General features: G+C 52.8%; 6 protein-coding genes across 6 annotated transcripts, besides 2 other annotated features; 3 read left to right on the top strand and 3 right to left on the bottom strand.

The window, feature by feature from the left end:
* Nucleotides 1–129: 129 nt before the first annotated feature.
* Nucleotides 130–1,268, top strand: sec17 (alpha-soluble NSF attachment protein SEC17; the record flags this gene model as incomplete). Its single annotated transcript, XM_001260745.1, has 5 exons — nucleotides 130–162; nucleotides 226–349; nucleotides 426–732; nucleotides 800–974; nucleotides 1,029–1,268. The coding sequence occupies 5 exons, from the start codon at nucleotides 130–132 to the stop codon at nucleotides 1,266–1,268; spliced, it is 879 nt and encodes a 292-aa protein (XP_001260746.1).
* Nucleotides 1,269–1,716: 448 nt separating this feature from the next.
* On the bottom strand, nucleotides 1,717–4,261 carry NFIA_088060 (small subunit rRNA maturation protein TSR1; the record flags this gene model as incomplete). Its single annotated transcript, XM_001260746.1, has 3 exons — nucleotides 1,717–3,558; nucleotides 3,625–4,085; nucleotides 4,153–4,261. The coding sequence occupies 3 exons, from the start codon at nucleotides 4,259–4,261 to the stop codon at nucleotides 1,717–1,719; spliced, it is 2,412 nt and encodes an 803-aa protein (XP_001260747.1).
* Nucleotides 4,262–4,662: 401 nt separating this feature from the next.
* NFIA_088070 (WDR46/Utp7 family WD40 repeat domain-containing protein) lies at nucleotides 4,663–6,315 on the top strand (the record flags this gene model as incomplete). Its single annotated transcript, XM_001260747.1, has 2 exons — nucleotides 4,663–5,274; nucleotides 5,341–6,315. 2 exons carry the CDS (start codon nucleotides 4,663–4,665, stop codon nucleotides 6,313–6,315), a joined length of 1,587 nt encoding a protein of 528 aa, XP_001260748.1.
* A 258-nt stretch (nucleotides 6,316–6,573) lies between these two features.
* NFIA_088080 (urease accessory protein UreG) lies at nucleotides 6,574–7,523 on the bottom strand (the record flags this gene model as incomplete). The annotated part of the gene is made up of 3 exons (XM_001260748.1): nucleotides 6,574–7,114; nucleotides 7,172–7,270; nucleotides 7,348–7,523. The coding sequence occupies 3 exons, from the start codon at nucleotides 7,521–7,523 to the stop codon at nucleotides 6,574–6,576; spliced, it is 816 nt and encodes a 271-aa protein (XP_001260749.1).
* A 1,212-nt stretch (nucleotides 7,524–8,735) lies between these two features.
* On the bottom strand, nucleotides 8,736–11,146 carry NFIA_088090 (LIM domain-binding protein; the record flags this gene model as incomplete). The annotated part of the gene is made up of 4 exons (XM_001260749.1): nucleotides 8,736–9,527; nucleotides 9,579–9,866; nucleotides 9,928–10,766; nucleotides 10,843–11,146. 4 exons carry the CDS (start codon nucleotides 11,144–11,146, stop codon nucleotides 8,736–8,738), a joined length of 2,223 nt encoding a protein of 740 aa, XP_001260750.1.
* Nucleotides 10,067–10,155: a microsatellite.
* Nucleotides 10,415–10,491: a microsatellite.
* A 1,972-nt stretch (nucleotides 11,147–13,118) lies between the features above and the next one.
* Nucleotides 13,119–15,989, top strand: NFIA_088100 (ATP-binding protein; the record flags this gene model as incomplete). The annotated part of the gene is made up of 1 exon (XM_001260750.1): nucleotides 13,119–15,989. One exon carries the CDS (start codon nucleotides 13,119–13,121, stop codon nucleotides 15,987–15,989), a length of 2,871 nt encoding a protein of 956 aa, XP_001260751.1.
* Nucleotides 15,990–16,283: the final 294 nt, after the last annotated feature.

Here is a 16,283-nt window from a genome sequence, read left to right on the forward strand (position 1 = left end):
GCTCAGCTTCATGAGATCCATCTATTCCCCACTTGACCATTTCCCACCATATCTATTCAGTTTCAAGTGCCCGAAATACCCTTTTTTTTCCGTTTGATATAGCTTCTCACAGTGTGACTACCACTTACCATGGCTCAGGATCCCCGAGTCCTGCTTCAGAAGGTAACCTGCGTTCCCCACTTTCAAGGTCCCAAGTGACGATCGCTGACATTATCGTGTCTCTAGGCAGACAAAGCGCTGCAAGGCGCCTCAAGCGGACTAAGCTTCTTCGGGGGACGGACAGAAAAGTACGAGAACGCTGCGGACTTGTATACGCAGGCCGCAAATGCTTTCAGAGTGCAGAAGCTGAGTACGCGCATCTGCCCCGCCTCACTCTTCCTCGAGTCCCAGTCGTGTCACTAACATCTTCCCTTCTTGGTGATCAGACAAGGAAGCCGGGCTGGCATTCGAAAAGGCCGCCGCAATCCAGAAGCAGAACCTCAATGAGCCAGACGACGCAGCAAACACGCTGCAAGAAGCCTTCAAGGTGTACCGCAAATCCGACCCCGAGGACGCCGCTCGCGTGCTCTCGGCGGCGATTCAACACTACGTATTAAAGGGGAATCTGCGCCGGGCCGCCACACAGCAGCAGCATCTGGCTGAGGTGTACGAGGTTGAACTGGGCGATACGAAGAAGGCGCTGGAAGCCTATGAGAAAGCGGCGGAGTGGTTTGACGGTGACAATGCGGAAGCGTATGTGGCTTCTTTTCTGTCGTACAGATGCAGGAGATCGGTCGTACTGACTCGTGACTGCGTACAGGCTCGCGAACAAGCACTACTTGAAAGTTGCAGATCTGGCTGCTCTCGAGGGAGACTACTACAAGGCCATTGAGAACTACGAGAGGATCGGCCGGTCGTCCATCACCAATAATCTCATGAAGTGGTCGGTCAAGGACTACTTCCTGAAGGCTGGTATCTGCCACTTGGCAAGCAAGGTATGTCTCGATTCGACGGCACCAGCTTTTATTCTTCTGCTTACCGTCTTGCAGGACATTGTCGCCGCGAACCGTGCCCTCGAGAGTTACCGCGACACCGATCCTACATTTGCCTCGACGCGAGAGCACCAGCTGCTCGTTGATCTGGTGCAGGCCATCGAGGCCAGTGACCAGGAAGCCTTCTCCGATAAGTTGTTCCAGTATGACCAGCTCAGCAAGCTGGACAAGTGGAAGACTACTCTCTTGCTGCGCATTAAGAGCAATATCGAAGAGGCGGAGGAAGATTTCTCTTAACCTTGCCTCGCGTGATTCTCGTTATAGTGTCGATAGCTGAACAAGGGTTGAATTTATTGTGTCCCTGGTTGGACTGTCCAGATATTTGTCGATTATGCTAGATGATGTTGTGATGATCCGAATCCATGCGTGCTCTGTACCGGTGTTAATTCCATTCTATATATCGAGGAGATAACAATAATCCTGTGGTTTTGCTTGCATCTGTCACTTGCTTGGTGGTTTTAACCTTGAATACTCATTATCTACTTTGCCATTGGAAAACAAAATAGTCGGAGCGAAGCCAGATTAACGCTCTGAATCTGCAAGTAGGATCTAATGCTTCGTCTATATACGTGGAAATGCTCTGCTAGCCCTTGCGAAAAATCCAACGATGCAATGTAACTTTTGTGGTATCATGTCATCCTTCATGTAAACTTGATCAAATAAAACCCTCCTCGCCAGCACCAATCTATGCAACAACTTCCTCCAGAGCCCGCGCCTTCCTGGGAAAGACTCTCTTGTACAGACTGATGCCGATCGAATCCTGAGGATTGATCTTGCCATCGAAAGTAGCCTTGAAGTAACCGTGCGTACCGAGACTCTCCTTGATGTAACCGCTGCGCCCTCTCTTGGTCCACAGCTGCAGGGCCTTGAACCAGTTGATGTCCTCGGCGTTGAAGAACATGTAGCGAACGGTGACGACTCGCTTGTGGATCTTGAACGGATGACCCGTGAGGATGGCTCGCTTCGCGACAACGCGGGACTGGTCAGGGGCGACGACGGTGCCCTTGCCGATGAGCTCCAGGTTGTCGATATCGATCGGGGCCTCTGCGTCGGCATCGGCCGAGTCGAGAACCTCGGGATCCTGGTTTTGCTTGCTCTTGAAAACGAGGATAGGAACGGCGCCCCATGTGAGAGGTCCAATCCAGGTAGCAATCGCGCTGCGGCCGGGGTGCAGGAATCTATCGAACTTGTGCACGTTATTCCGGGTGTTGTCGCCAGCAGAGAAGATCGGCTTGACGATCAGACGGCGGGGGCCGCATTGAACGACGAGTTCCTCCTTGGACTTGAGGGGCTCCTCAACGCTAGCGTTCAAGTGCATGTCCACGTTGACTACGGTATGCTTGTGCTCGTGACGGAGGAGTGAGAAGAGCGACAGGGGCTGCCGGCGGTTACGGAGCGAGGATGGCACTCCGCGCAAGTGGACATCAACCCTTATGCCAGGGTTCACACCGCCAACCAGAGCTTCACGGAGAGTTCTGTTCTTGGAGCCTTTGTAATCCACGATCTGCAGCAGCCGGCGCCAGTCCTCTGGTTCATGCGGACGGTCCTCTGTAGTCTCCCAAGGGCTAGTCTTGAAATTCTTCAGACCTCTAAAGCGAGCCAGCCGCTCTCTCGCAAGCACATTAGGATGAAGTTCGATTTCGTCTGGGAACTCCAGGTCCTCCGACGCTTCCTTGCGGCGACTGGCCCGATACTCCTCCAGTTGCTGAGCTTCGTCTTCCGGCGAAGGGTCAAGGAACATCTCGGACTGAGGGTACTCAGAAGGTCCAGCTTCTGTCATAGCATCCTGACGATCCGGGAATACGCCGTCCTCGGGGTTTCCAGCGGTATCCATAGCCATAGCCTCGTCCTGCTCCTCTTCTTCCTCAATGTCGGAGCCAGAGTCGGAGACATCATCGATGAACCACGCCGATTGGTATTCTGACGTTCCCTTTGGCAGTCTCTTAGGGCGCGCGGGCAGATGGGAGTCGTCATCGGAGAAGTAATGATGGTCGTCTAGGAGGACACCCTTGCGCTCGGTGTCGGCGACAGAGATATCATCCTCCTCCATCTCGATCTCCTCGGGAGCCACAGTGGCGAGGTCGTCGCGGTCAGCAGTGGGAACATCCAGCACCTGTGGGGCCTCATTCTCATCAACATTCATGGCATCATCGCGCTTCGCTCGGGCACTCGGGAGTGGTGCTGCAGTGATCGAATCGATCTGGAAGTCGCCCCATCCAGGGATATGGACGAGACGGTCGGCCTTTAGTCCCTTTCCGCGAACAACGCCGGTCAAAACAACATCGTCGACGACTTCTGTTGTGGCCTCGGGCCATTTCATCTCCTCCACCAGTATCCAGCTCCGCTCATCCCGCCAGCGGATACCCTTCGGTGTTGCGGTACACAGGGACCGGACGACGTTGGAACATTCCTGTCTCGAGTCGACAGACAGGACCTTCTCGACAGAAGGAAAGAAGTGGTTGATGAATGATTTAAGGGAAGACGCCACCTGCGGACGTTTCTTGGGAGGATTGATCTTGTCGAGACCCTAGAAAATAAACCCACGGTTAGTCCTAGTAGCCCGACAATCCAAGACCGAAGAATCCCGACATACCTGAACGACAGCCACAACATTGGAAATACCCTGGCCCTCGATGGATCTCAACAGCTGCTCTCCGTGCTCCTCCACCTCCACCTCCGACGATAACGCAAGCACAACGAAATCCGCCATGCGGCACACATCCAAAGCGCCCATCAAGTCATATTTCGCGGGAATATACTGCAGGCTCTGTCTGAAGCGATCAATGCGCACACGAGAGATCGTATCCGCGGAAACATCGGCTGAAACGTCCACACTTTCATTCAAAGACCGAAGGATTGCAGCGACATCGACATCGACGGAAAGCGGCACGACTGCGACATGGCGGGGGGCACCGTTCGCTCCAGTGAAGATACTGTTGGCCTGCGCCTTCTCCTGATGCTTGAGCTGCTGTTTTTGACGAGCCTGGTTCCGACGATCGAGCTTCGACATGAGTTGCTGGTGAGGGGTCTTGCGAGTACCCCGCTCGACCTTGCCTGTTCACAGATCACAATTAGCGATGTTCCAGAGTAGTAATATTAACGCAGATTAATGCATTCATACCCTTGTTGATGTCCTTCAGAGCACTCTTCGAAGCATGCTTGGACTTGAATGCCTTGTGGGATGTTTTGGTAGTTGAGCGGTGATGATGCACCGTCTGGGTGGGCGCCATGTTGGCACCGCTGGACCCTTTGAATCGAAAAGGAAGAGAGTCCAGTTTGCTTTAGAAATAGACAGAGTTTTAATATGTTCAAAAGAGATCCCTGACGAAAATCTCAAAAGACTCTATCTACCACGATAAGCCGCTGTACGATAGACAAGACAAGATCTCGGAGAGCGGGTCTTTTCTGCCAGGGAAAAAAAAAATTATCCATTAGTTAAGGTGTGGGCAAGCGAGCGTGAAATCTTGGCATGAATTTTCCTTCAAGACCCGCAGATAACCTTACCTCCGATCATCTTTTCAGACAGGAATACTTCTCGAATCAGGTGAATTTTTGCCAATTTCTCCTTCGAGTTTTCTAGATTACCTGAAATAGTGGAGGAACGAAGCAAATGTCTGAATCCGCACCGACGATGGCCGTCGCGCCGACTGGCAAGCGCGAAAAGAGCAAACGGGTAGTCGAAGCGCAAAAAACCTACGGACGTGGCAAGCCCATCAATGTACAGAGCGTGAGGGATAGGAAGCTACGCAGCAATCTGAAGGCTGTGGAGGCAAAGTTCAAGGAAGCCGCTCTCAAGGCGAAAGATGCGGAAATTCTGCTCGAGCATGAGGCGGGATTCCTGGAGCCTGAAGGGGAGCTGGAACGGACATACAAGGTGCGACAGGATGAGATCCGCGACAATGTCGCTATCGAGACGGCGAAGAAGGGATTCGAGTTGAAGTTGGAAGATCTCGGTCCATACCGGGCAGATTACACAAGGAACGGTCGGGAGCTGCTTCTGGCTGGTCGGAAAGGGCACGTTGCGACAATGGACTGGCGGAATGGCAGATTGGGCTGTGAGCTGCAACTGGGAGAGACAGTTCGCGATGCTCGGTGGTTGCATAACAATCAGTACTTTGCGGTTGCGCAGAGGAAGCACGTCTACATCTACGACCACGCCGGTGTTGAGCTACACTGTCTCAACAAGTATATCGAACCGGTCTTTCTCGATTTTCTCCCATACCACTTCCTTCTCGTTGGCGCTGTAAGATTGACCTTTTTGGACCTGATACCTGGAAATTGCTGAAATTGCTAACACATGTCTACACAGCAAATGAGCGGTCATCTCAAATACACCGACACATCGACCGGCCAGATGGTCGCAGAACTGCCCACACGACTCGGCGCCCCGACATCGCTTTGCCAAAACCCATGGAACGCCATCATGCACGTCGGGCATCAGAATGGAACGGTTACGCTGTGGTCTCCAAACTCCCAAACCAACCTCGTCAAAGCACTCGTGCACCGCGGCCCCGTTCGCTCGCTAGCGGTGGACAAACAAGGACGATACATGGTTTCAACAGGCCAGGACCAGAAGATGTGCGTGTGGGATATCCGTATGTTCCGGGAGGTGCACTCCTACTCGTGCTACCAGCCCGGAGCATCGGTCTCGATCAGTGACCGCGGTCTGACAGCAGTCGGCTGGGGCACGCAGGTAAGCGTATGGCGCGGCCTCTTCGACGCTGCGCAAGCGGACCAGGGCAAAGTGAAGAGCCCGTACATGGCCTGGGGCGGGGACGGCCACCGCATCGAGAACCTGCGCTGGTGCCCATACGAAGACGTCCTGGGAGTCGCGCACGACAAGGGATTCGCGAGCATCCTGGTCCCCGGCGCCGGAGAGCCCAACTTCGACGCGCTGGAGGTCAACCCGTACGAGAACACGAAACAGCGCCAGGAGGCCGAGGTGCGCGCGCTGCTCAACAAGCTGCAGCCCGAGATGATCTCCCTGGACGCCAACTTCGTCGGCAAGCTGGACACGATCCGCGACCAGAAGAACCGCGAGGAGAAGGATCTCGACCGCCGGCCCGAGGACCCGATCGAGAAGCTCAAGAACCGCGGCCGCGGCCGCAACAGCGCCCTGCGCAAGTACCTCCGCAAGAAGGGCCGGCGCAATGTCATCGACGACAAGCGCGTCAAGGCGGAGATGCTGCGCAAGGAGCACGCTGCGCGGCAAAAGGAGAAGCTCCGCGCCGAGCGGCAGGACCTGGGTCCTGCGTTGGCGCGGTTCGCCAAGAAGGAGATTTGATTGGCGTCAAGTCTTGGATATTTGCTGCATGTTGATTGCTTCCTTGCTCATCTCCGTGAGAGGTGATAGATACCCAGTTCCCAGTTTCTCATGGACCATCGGTTCACAGCTTGTTCCTGCATTTTCCGGGCGTTGGTAAGGTTTGGTACGGGGCAAAAAGTGACAGTCGTTTGTAGTCATCGTCGTCAGTCATTGAATGTACATTCACAGATGCATATCACATATAAATCCCGCTCAATCGTAGATTGATGTCTCTGTTCATTCGTCCACACTCCCCGAATTCTTCGGCGCCCCATTCTTCCACCTCTCCAGACTAACCTCATACGCCCCGCTCGCCTTCCACGCACTGAGAATCAAATTCACAATATGATCCACCCCCTTCCCATGCTTGACCACCGCGAAAACCGTCGGCCCCCCCTCCCTCATCTTCGCCGCATCCCGCTCCATAACCTTCAAATCCGCCCCCACCGCCTCAGCAAGATCAATCTTATTCACAACCAGCAGATCCGAGCCCGTAATCCCCGGCCCGCCCTTACGGGGCACCTTATCACCCCCCGCTACATCAATCACATAGATGATGAAATCCGCCAGCTCGCGCGAGTAGTTCGCAGCGAGGTTATCCCCCCCAGACTCAATGAGCAGCAGATCCGTCTGGAACTGCTTCTGGAGCGTCTGCAGGGCGAGTAGGTTCGCGCTGATGTCCTCGCGGACGGCGGCGTGCGGACATCCGCCTGTCTCGATGGCGCGGATGCGGCTGGGCGAGAGGGCTTTGTGCCGCGTGAGGAACTCGGCGTCTTCGCTGTGTCCAAACAAAATCAGTCCTGTGCATGGCAGTATAGGGTCGTTGGGGACTTACCGCGTGAAAATATCATTCGTCACAGCGGCAATATTATATTCATCTCGCAGGGCATGGCACAGCGCGAGCATCAGCGCCGTCTTGCCGGATCCGACTGGTCTGAATGGCAATGGGCCGTTAGTATATAACGTAGCGTAAACCGGAGATAAAAATGAAAAGAAAAAAAAAAAACATACCCCCCAATACCAATGGTAAAGGCGCGGTCCTTCCAGTCGCGGCCTTCAATCAATGGCATCTCGCGCTGCAGGTATGAGCCCGGCCCGTCGAGGATCTCGTGGGAGTGGCCGTGGCCGTTGAAGGGGTCATCGTGGGAATGGCTCATGCCGTGGTCGTGGGAGTGGGAGTGTGACATGGCGCTTTTTGTTGGTTGAAAATACTCTGTAGTGAGCTGGGGAAGTTCAATGTAGAAAGGGCGAGAAATGTGGTGGCTCCATGGAGGGGTTCCTTATGTCGGGGTGAGGGGCAGCCCCAGATAGAGCTGTATTGGGGGACTTGGCCAAGACGGCGGACTCCGATGACAGTACATGAGACATGTTATTTAGTTTGTTTGAACTCTTGATAAGGCTTGATTCATAGTGATAAGATCATATAGAATTTATGTCCGATTATGATAGCAACTGCCGTCTGTCTGCACTTGTTTGAAGACGTGGCACATATCATCGATAAGAAGTGAATTGGTCCCTTAAATCTTGTCGTCGATCACTGAAAGAAAAGCTACAGGGCTACGGTTTGAGTCAAAAGTTAGTCTATCTACTGAGTCGAGTGACGAGTTGAAAGGTGTGGACCCCTACAAGCGCAAGCAAGTCAGAAGGAAGAGTGATTGCTATTCGTTCGCATCCCGTTTTAGAGTCACACAGCTATAGCAAGCAAACGATAAGCAAGAAGCGGAATCTTCAATGGAGCAAGCAAGCACCTGACGCCAGATCAAAAGATGGACTGTATAGCACGGATATCAGAAGCAAGCGGACTAGCATTCAATGTCAATTATCATCAACGCTAGGGAATCGAGCTCAAAGACCCAAAAGATATCATTCCTCAGAACCGTTGAGGAAAGCAAAAAGCTCATAGAATGTGCGATCCAAGTCCAGATTTAACAAATCCATACCAAAAGCCTCGGATGGAAAACGACCAAGTAGATAAAGTACATTAGGCTGATATCGGTTTGTATCAGGAGACCTCATATTCAACGTGAAAAATTGCCGTGGGCATCCCACTCGCGACTCAGGACAAGAGATGGACATGATCATCCATCTCGCTGGTGTGATAAAGACAACCGGTACCGAGTGGTCGCCAGCGGAATCGCATGCAATGCAGGAGCGGGAAAGAGGATTCGAACATGTAACAAAAAGAAAAAAACGCACCATCCGATATATTCAAGCGACGAGATGAAGATGAAACGCACCCAGATTCGTAAGCAAAAGAAGAGCAAGAAAAGCCTCAAACAGGTATCCTATGGTACGCCAGTTCCCCGCTTCTTGAGACTGAAATGGAACGGTAAGGAATCAATAAAAGGACAAGAAAGGAGATGAATGAACCCAGGCGGAAACGGAAACCATCTCTAATATTACGCAGTACCCTTCTGTCTTTTCCCGCCGACCCGAGGACTGGCTTTGACTTTGGCCGCACCTTGGCTGGCAGTTCCATTGACTTCCGGACCACCAGTATCGTCGTTCTCCACCTTGACGGTACTGGCCCGTCGACGCTTGTTGGTCACTTGCGGGCTGGCACTAGCACTAGTGGCCTGGCCAACGTTGGGCTGCATCTGTCCTTGTTGTACCATGCCAGGAGGGCCGGCCAGATGGCTCTGGGCCGGACTCGGGTGGGCCGAGAGGTGAGGAGAGCCTTGAGCGGGCAACCCAAGATGAGCCATTGCGGGAGATGCGAACTGATTAGGCCCGTTCATTTGGGGTCCTCGTAGATTCTGGCCTTGCTGCATTGCCGGGTTCATGGGGCTTGGCATGAACCCCGGATTGGGATTTTGGCTCTGCAGCGTGTTCACCAGATTCCGTAGTGCTTCAGGAGGCGAAAATTGCGGGTTTTGCTGGGAGAATTGGAACAGCATCTGCATATGCGAGATGGTCTCCGCCACTTCTAAGAAACTCATGACCGCTGTTGGCACACCATTGGCCGTCACCATAGACTCGGGCAAAGACGGTGCGGCTTGCTGGGCCTGCTTCTGCTGAGCCCGTTTGCCCATATTCTTGGAGACTTTCGGGCTCTGTTTCTGCTCTGACAATTCCAGCGCCTGTAGCTGACTCCGTGGAAGATACTCGGTATGATTCATCACAACAATGTCAAGCATCTCAATCTTGTTATTGTGATCGAAGTGAGCGATAAGTGTCCCGTTGGTGAATAGCTTTCGGGAAGTTAGCAAGACATCTCACAACAAGACGAACAGTAGACGAACCTGAGAATCATTGGTGAACCAGTAGATAAACGACGTTCTGCGACTCTCCACAATGCGACCACCATTGGGCGAATCTCTCTCGCGCGCACCTTCAACCAGCATCTGAATCTGACGGATTCCACTTGTAAATTGAGTCAGATAATACCGTGCTAGGGCCGGCGTCGAGATCTCGAATTGTTTCGAACCCGCTTGGGGATTGTACACCCCTTGTCGAAGAACGCCAACCGGAGAATAGAATTTATCGACAAATGCTTGCCAATACAGCAAATCCTGAGCTTCGCCGCGGCTCTGTCATCAAGTTAGCACAATCTCTACAAGCATTCGAATGTTGCGACAAGGTTCGACGTACGCTAAAGTTACTCAAATGCTCCGCAAAAGTGAGCAAGGCCAGAATCGAAGTGCCTTTCATGCCCATCCTCTGCTGCATCATCATGGCGGCTTGATTCTGAGTCTGCTGGGCCTTCATTTGAGCCTCCTGGGGCGTCATTTGTTGCTGCTGGCCTTGCGGTTGCCCCTGTTGTGATTGTTGGTGCTGGGGCTGCTGGTGCGGTGGTTGCTGTTGCTGCTGGGGCTGCTGGCCGGGTTGCTGAGCCTGCGGCAACTGTTGCGGCGCCGGGTTTGGTGTCGGATGGGGTTGAGGGGCAGCACCTGGCTGCTGCTGAGGTTGACTGGAGGGAGGTTGAGGAGGGTTCGACTGAGGCGTGCTGCTTCCTTGATGTGGTGGGGGTTGCGGCTGAGGTGTTACACTTTGAGCATCATGCATATTCTGGGGATGTGCCGCATGACGCTGCTGCGGTGTATGCTGACCCGGTTGCGCCGCGGCTGCAGCGGCGGCCGCTGCGGCTTGTTGAGCTTGCTGGGCTTGTTGGGCTTGCTGCGCCTGGTGTGCCTGTTGCGCTTGTTGAGCCTGCTGCATAGCAAAGAGCTGCTGCTGCTGTTGCTGAATGTTCTGAGGGCCATGAGGCATTTGTTGAAGGTGCATTTGTAGATTTACCGGTCGCATTCCCGAATTCGCTTGCATGGCGGCTAATTGAGCAGCGTTTAAACCCTGTGTGCCATTGGGTAATGACACAGGGAGACCTGCATGCTGCTGTTGCTGAGCTGCCTGCTGCTGCTGGAACATCATGCGCTGTCGAAGGATCTGTTGTTGGTGTTGGTGTTGTTGTAGCAATTGAGGGTTATTGGCAACTAGTTGAAAACGAGTCAGCATGAACCGTTGACCTCCTCCAAATTGATAATGTGGCACAAAGGGACGGAGACGTACATGTTTGAGCAAATTGCGGTTGTTGGAAGAGATGCGCCTGCGCAGGCCCCAAATGAGAAAGAGCATGAGCCTGGACAGGACCACCAGGGCCAGTTGTTCCAGTGCCTGGAGGCATTCCCATCATCGGTCCTCCTTGAGTGACTTGAGGCCCTCCTGGCGCCGACACGCCCGGGTGCACCGCTTGCACCATCCCGGCACCAGGATGAGCGTTAGGATGTTGTCCTGGGGCCATTGGATGACCTGGCGGCAGGCCAGGATGTTGCGGCATGCCTTGATGGGCAGGAAATGGCTGCGCCATCATCATCGCTATGCAGCGAAGTCGCCGAGATCGGGACTCCTAAAATCGGTGAAAGGGAGAGATGGTGACACTGAGGACGGGACAGGACTGGTGGGGATAAAATAATAAAGTAAGAATATCGACAATTTAGATTGAAGAGCGGACGTCTGTCAAAGTCAAAAAAGAGCGCGCTCTTTGACGTGGAGGAACGACAGGCCGCTTTTAGCGTCGGGGCGGAGGCCAAGACGCAGCAGTCGGGCGACCGAACCTGCGTCGTTATCGTTGAGAATTAGACAAGCGTTGTTGGCGCATGGATTGATCAAAATGGGCCCTGGTAATCTCTAGCCACCAGGCCACTCGACTCCTATATTATCGAAAACCAAAATTGGGTCAGTTGTCGAGTAACGAGGGCCAGGCCAGCAGAGTTGGAAATAAGGAATAAGGAATAGGGAATAACGATGAGATGGGTTTAGGAGGCCGGACGGAGATGTGGAGGGGCTAGGGGCCAACGAGAGAGTGAGAGCGAGAGAAAGGCAGACGGGCACCCCGTCGCGATCGCCAGGTTCGATGATCGCTCGTTTCTTGATCAGAAAACAAACGCTGGTGGACTGACTGATCGGATAAATTCAAAAAACACGAACAATACAAACCACGTACAACTTTCAAGAAAAAAGCTGCCACCAGTTAAGGTGGACAAGGTTAGGGGGGGATCGACCAGAGGGTAAAAATCAGAAGAAGACAGACACTCATAAGGCGAGAGAGAGAGTCCCCCGTCCCTTTGAGGCTTTTCGTTTTTGCTGGACGGCGACCGTCGGCCAGCGCGAATCAGAGAAGCCGCTAGTCCGGATGGGGTAGGTATCACGTGAGTATCGGAAAAAGATTGTTGCTTGTTCCCGCTGTTTCTTTTCTTTTTATTCTGCCTTCTTCTCTCCCACAGAAAGATTCTTTCGTTTCATCTTCTCAACGCTGTTGACAATAAAACTGTCAACTCTTCAATCTGTGAATATGAGAACTGGATGATCTATGTAGAAATGCTTGGATCATTGTATGGTGTGCAGAAGGATGCCGAATCACAATGCATTGGTTCTACATCCTGATGCATGATCATACCACTGCTAATAGATCAGGTCACCTCTGAAGCTACGCTCATGGGATATTTGACAAGGTTAGTCTACTATTTCCATTTCTCCCTGTTGATCATGAAATACATCTTCGAAGATGACAAAACCTTTTTTACTTCTTTACTCTCCGAGTCGCCCTTGACGAGACATTTCGGACCTCCCTTTCCCGGTTGGTCTGCTACTTGCCAGTATATTTTGTCTGAGAACTATCTCAATTGCTCTGTGTTTGCATGCCATATAGTCCGAAATACCTGCTAACTTCGGATCAGTGTAGTGCCGGTTATCGAATGTCGATGAATTGAGTCGAACCATACTGTTACATTGTCTTCCCGGATTCAATCATCTTGCCGTCACATAGAACAGTCGCTATACAGATAATCCATAGTCATCAATGTCATTCTTGATTTCAATATCATTGTTGGATCTAGTAATAGTAAATCTTGTCCATCTTCCGCTTTCCACTGATGTACGGTCACCACGCATGAAAACCATGTAGTGTCGATCATACGTCAGCCCATTATTACCCTTGATTTTTACTGTAGTCTAGGTTATGCTTGTGGCTCTGGATATGCTCAACCCAGGTTGTACATATGATTCTGGGCTGGTAGGCCAATTGAGCTGCTAGCATATCTCCTGCAAAACCACACAATGTCTAAAATCCAAGCCGCAAAGCGTTGTTCAGCTTGTTCATCTTTGTCAGCCATCAAACAAACCCGTACAAGCCATATCACGTGACTACGCTCTCCGTCGGCAAAAATGGATCAGCATCGGAGCAACTGTGACAATGTTCATTGCTCACGACTTGGTTGATGCAGACGTTTGCGATTCAACTCAGCTTAACCCTCATACCCTAGTTCCGGTGGCAGCATTTGCCCCGGATGTATTCGTCAATGGTACAGGGCAGGCTCCTTTCGTCCCTCGCCCGACCCTGCCGCTTCGTCGCCCATCGCCGCTACCCCCCAACTCTCGCCTCGTCTGCACGTCGCTTTCATCTGACGCCAAAATGGCTGTCGAGCGCACCGTCTGATCCCAGCGACTCTCGGAACTCACCTCCGGAAAGCGTCGCTCATGATATTCCGGCACTAAACTCGGAGCATACCCCCTCCGAAGATGCTCCCTCGACAAGTCCGGTAGCATCAACAGAACGAGTGGTGAAGAAAGATCCGGGTCCCTATGGGTCAGGTGTACGGAGGGCGTTAAGGAACCGGAGACAAGGCAAAGATTTCATAGCTCCGGTAGCAACTGTCCCGCAATGGTTCCGGGAACGGAATACTGTTTTGCATGGTGGTGAAGGACAAGCCGTTGCACAGTTCCGACAACAGGTTGAAATACGACGGTTAGGAACGGAGGGAAAGAAAGCGGAAGCGCATGTCCAGTCCCAGGGTGGTGATGGAGGCAACCCATTACCATCTGAGGCACAAAGCGACACAGGCCATCGGTATGTTCTAAGCGAAGCGCTATGGGAAGAACTCCGCGCGTCTGCAAAAGCAGGCCTACGGCTTCCACCACCCAAATACGCGCAAGAACCTTCGGCGCAAAAGTCGCACCTCGTCCTACAATACCCGGGTGCGGATGGCATCTTATTTTTGGATGCGGTGGTGAAGCGATTAGCCCAGGAGCTAGGCGCCGATGTTGTGACGCTGGATGCTCAGGACATTGCTCAACTATGCAGTGAGCAAGACATGGTGGACAGCGGTGCGACGTCGCCTATCAGGTCGCTAGGCTACGAGGTCTACCGGCCGTCTATTGCGGAATCGTGGCAGGATTTGGGAGACAACCTCAACGAGAGTGAAGCAGACGATACCGACTTTATCGACGCTCCGGTGCCGCCGAGGAATTTCCGACCCGGCTTAAAGGGAGCGAAATTTATCACGATCTCGAGCGCGAGTAATAACGGTGATATTCCATTGCCGAGTATTCTTGGGCTCAAATCATTAATGACCTCATTCAACGGGCCTCTGGATGGTACAGCCACGGCACAGAGCCCGAGTGATAGAGTCGAGGATAGGCGGCTTCGACTTGTTCACGAGCTAATTAGCTCACCCAGCAAGCGGTCCAAGCCGGTATCTGAGACAGAATCGCCGTCGGAGGCTCAGGCTGCCGCCGTTCGCGACGTCATCGTGCAGGTGCAGGACTATGGGGAAATCCAGGCGACACGTGAAGGTGCTAAGTTTATTACTCTATTACAAAAAGCTATCATGGATCGGAGAAAGGCCGGTACTCGACTGCTGTTCATTGGCACCTCGGCGCAGGAAGTCAGCCCCGATTCGGACTCGGCGAGACTCATGCAAAATGCCTTTGACGACCATTTCTCACAAATGCTGGTCATTACACCGGGAATGGAGTCAAAAGTGGTGGAAAAGACTTTTACAGAGGACCGCAAGATGCGTACGCTGGGCATCAACATTCGCCACATGCAGGATATGCTTCGTACCCGGCTGAATGAGAGCTCTTCTGCAGTGAAAGACTCCATTTTTGAAAATCGGTCTTGGCCACTATCTCCATCCCTAGTGAAAGAGTCCGGTTTAGATGAGCGCTACTGGCCTTACAGCCAGATCCACTGGGCGACAACCCTTGCCCTTGGAAGCGTCGGCCCCAACGAGCCTTTGGGCTTTGAACACATCCAGCGTGGTATTGAGATGATGCTCAAGACAGACCAAACCAAGAATGACTGGCTACGAGAGAGGGCGCCAAAATCTACCCTTGAGGCAGGTACCGACAGGGAGCGTTTATTGAACTCTCTGCGTAAAACCTGCAACTCCCACGAGAAGAAGTTGCTGAATGGCGTTGTCGATGCCAACAATATCCGGACAACATTTGCCGATGTCCATGTCCCACCAGAGACTATCGATGCTCTGAAGACGCTGACCTCACTGTCCCTCATCCGGCCGGAAGCTTTCACATATGGAGTGTTGGCTACGGACAAAATTCCGGGATTGTTGCTCTACGGCCCGCCAGGTACCGGTAAAACCCTGCTTGCAAAGGCCGTTGCTCGGGAGAGTGGTGCGACTGTTCTGGAGGTCAGCGGTTCCGAGGTGTACGATATGTATGTCGGCGAGGGCGAGAAGAACGTGAAGGCCATTTTCACTCTGGCGAAGAAACTCAGCCCTTGTGTGGTCTTCATTGACGAGGCAGATGCCATTTTTTGTTCCCGGACGGGCGCCAGTAGTCGCACCTCGCATCGGGAGCTCATCAATCAGTTCCTCCGAGAGTGGGACGGAATGAACGACATGTCTGCATTTATCATGGTTGCAACCAACCGACCATTCGACCTCGACGACGCCGTCCTTCGACGTCTCCCAAGGAGACTTCTTGTGGACCTTCCGACGGAGCAGGATCGGTTGGCCATTCTGAAGATCCACCTCAAGGACGAGACCCTCGATCAGTCGGTCGACCTAGCAGAATTGGCTCATCGAACTCCTCTCTATTCCGGCTCCGATCTGAAGAATCTCTGCGTTGCGGCCGCTCTGGCCTGCGTCCGAGAAGAGAATGACCTCGCGGCCAAACATCAGGGGCCCGAGCCGTACCAGTATCCCGCGCGCCGCATATTGACTCGGGCGCACTTTGAGCGGGGAATGGAAGAGATCAGCGCCTCGATCAGCGAAGATATGTCCTCGTTGTCGGCCATCAGGAAGTTCGACGAGCAGTACGGTGATCGTAAAGGCCGTCGCAAGAAGAGCGCCGGATGGGGATTCATGCCTCTCGGTACGGAGCAGGCTGAAACGGATGCTGCACGTGTCCGTACTTGAACATTTTAGATTTGGAACTAAGCATTGGGTGACCTCGTTTGGATTAGGAGAAATACATGGTATGGACTCGGGATTTATGTGACGACTTGTGTACTATTAGCGACATGGTATAGATAGATAGGAATTGTACTAGTATTCTGCCTAAAAAAGAGTATATATTCATCAGAATCTGCGTGCCCTCTCTCTTAAATACAATTTGAAAGTGCAGTGATAGTTGTATCGACTATTGACTGCTGATCTGCTGGCGCCATCACGCACAAAGTTTTGGACTTTGTTTTGTCGCCATGACATCGT

This window comes from Aspergillus fischeri, genomic scaffold, assembly GCF_000149645.3.
Source record: "Aspergillus fischeri NRRL 181 1099437636264 genomic scaffold, whole genome shotgun sequence".
NCBI lineage: Eukaryota > Fungi > Ascomycota > Eurotiomycetes > Eurotiales > Aspergillaceae > Aspergillus > Aspergillus fischeri.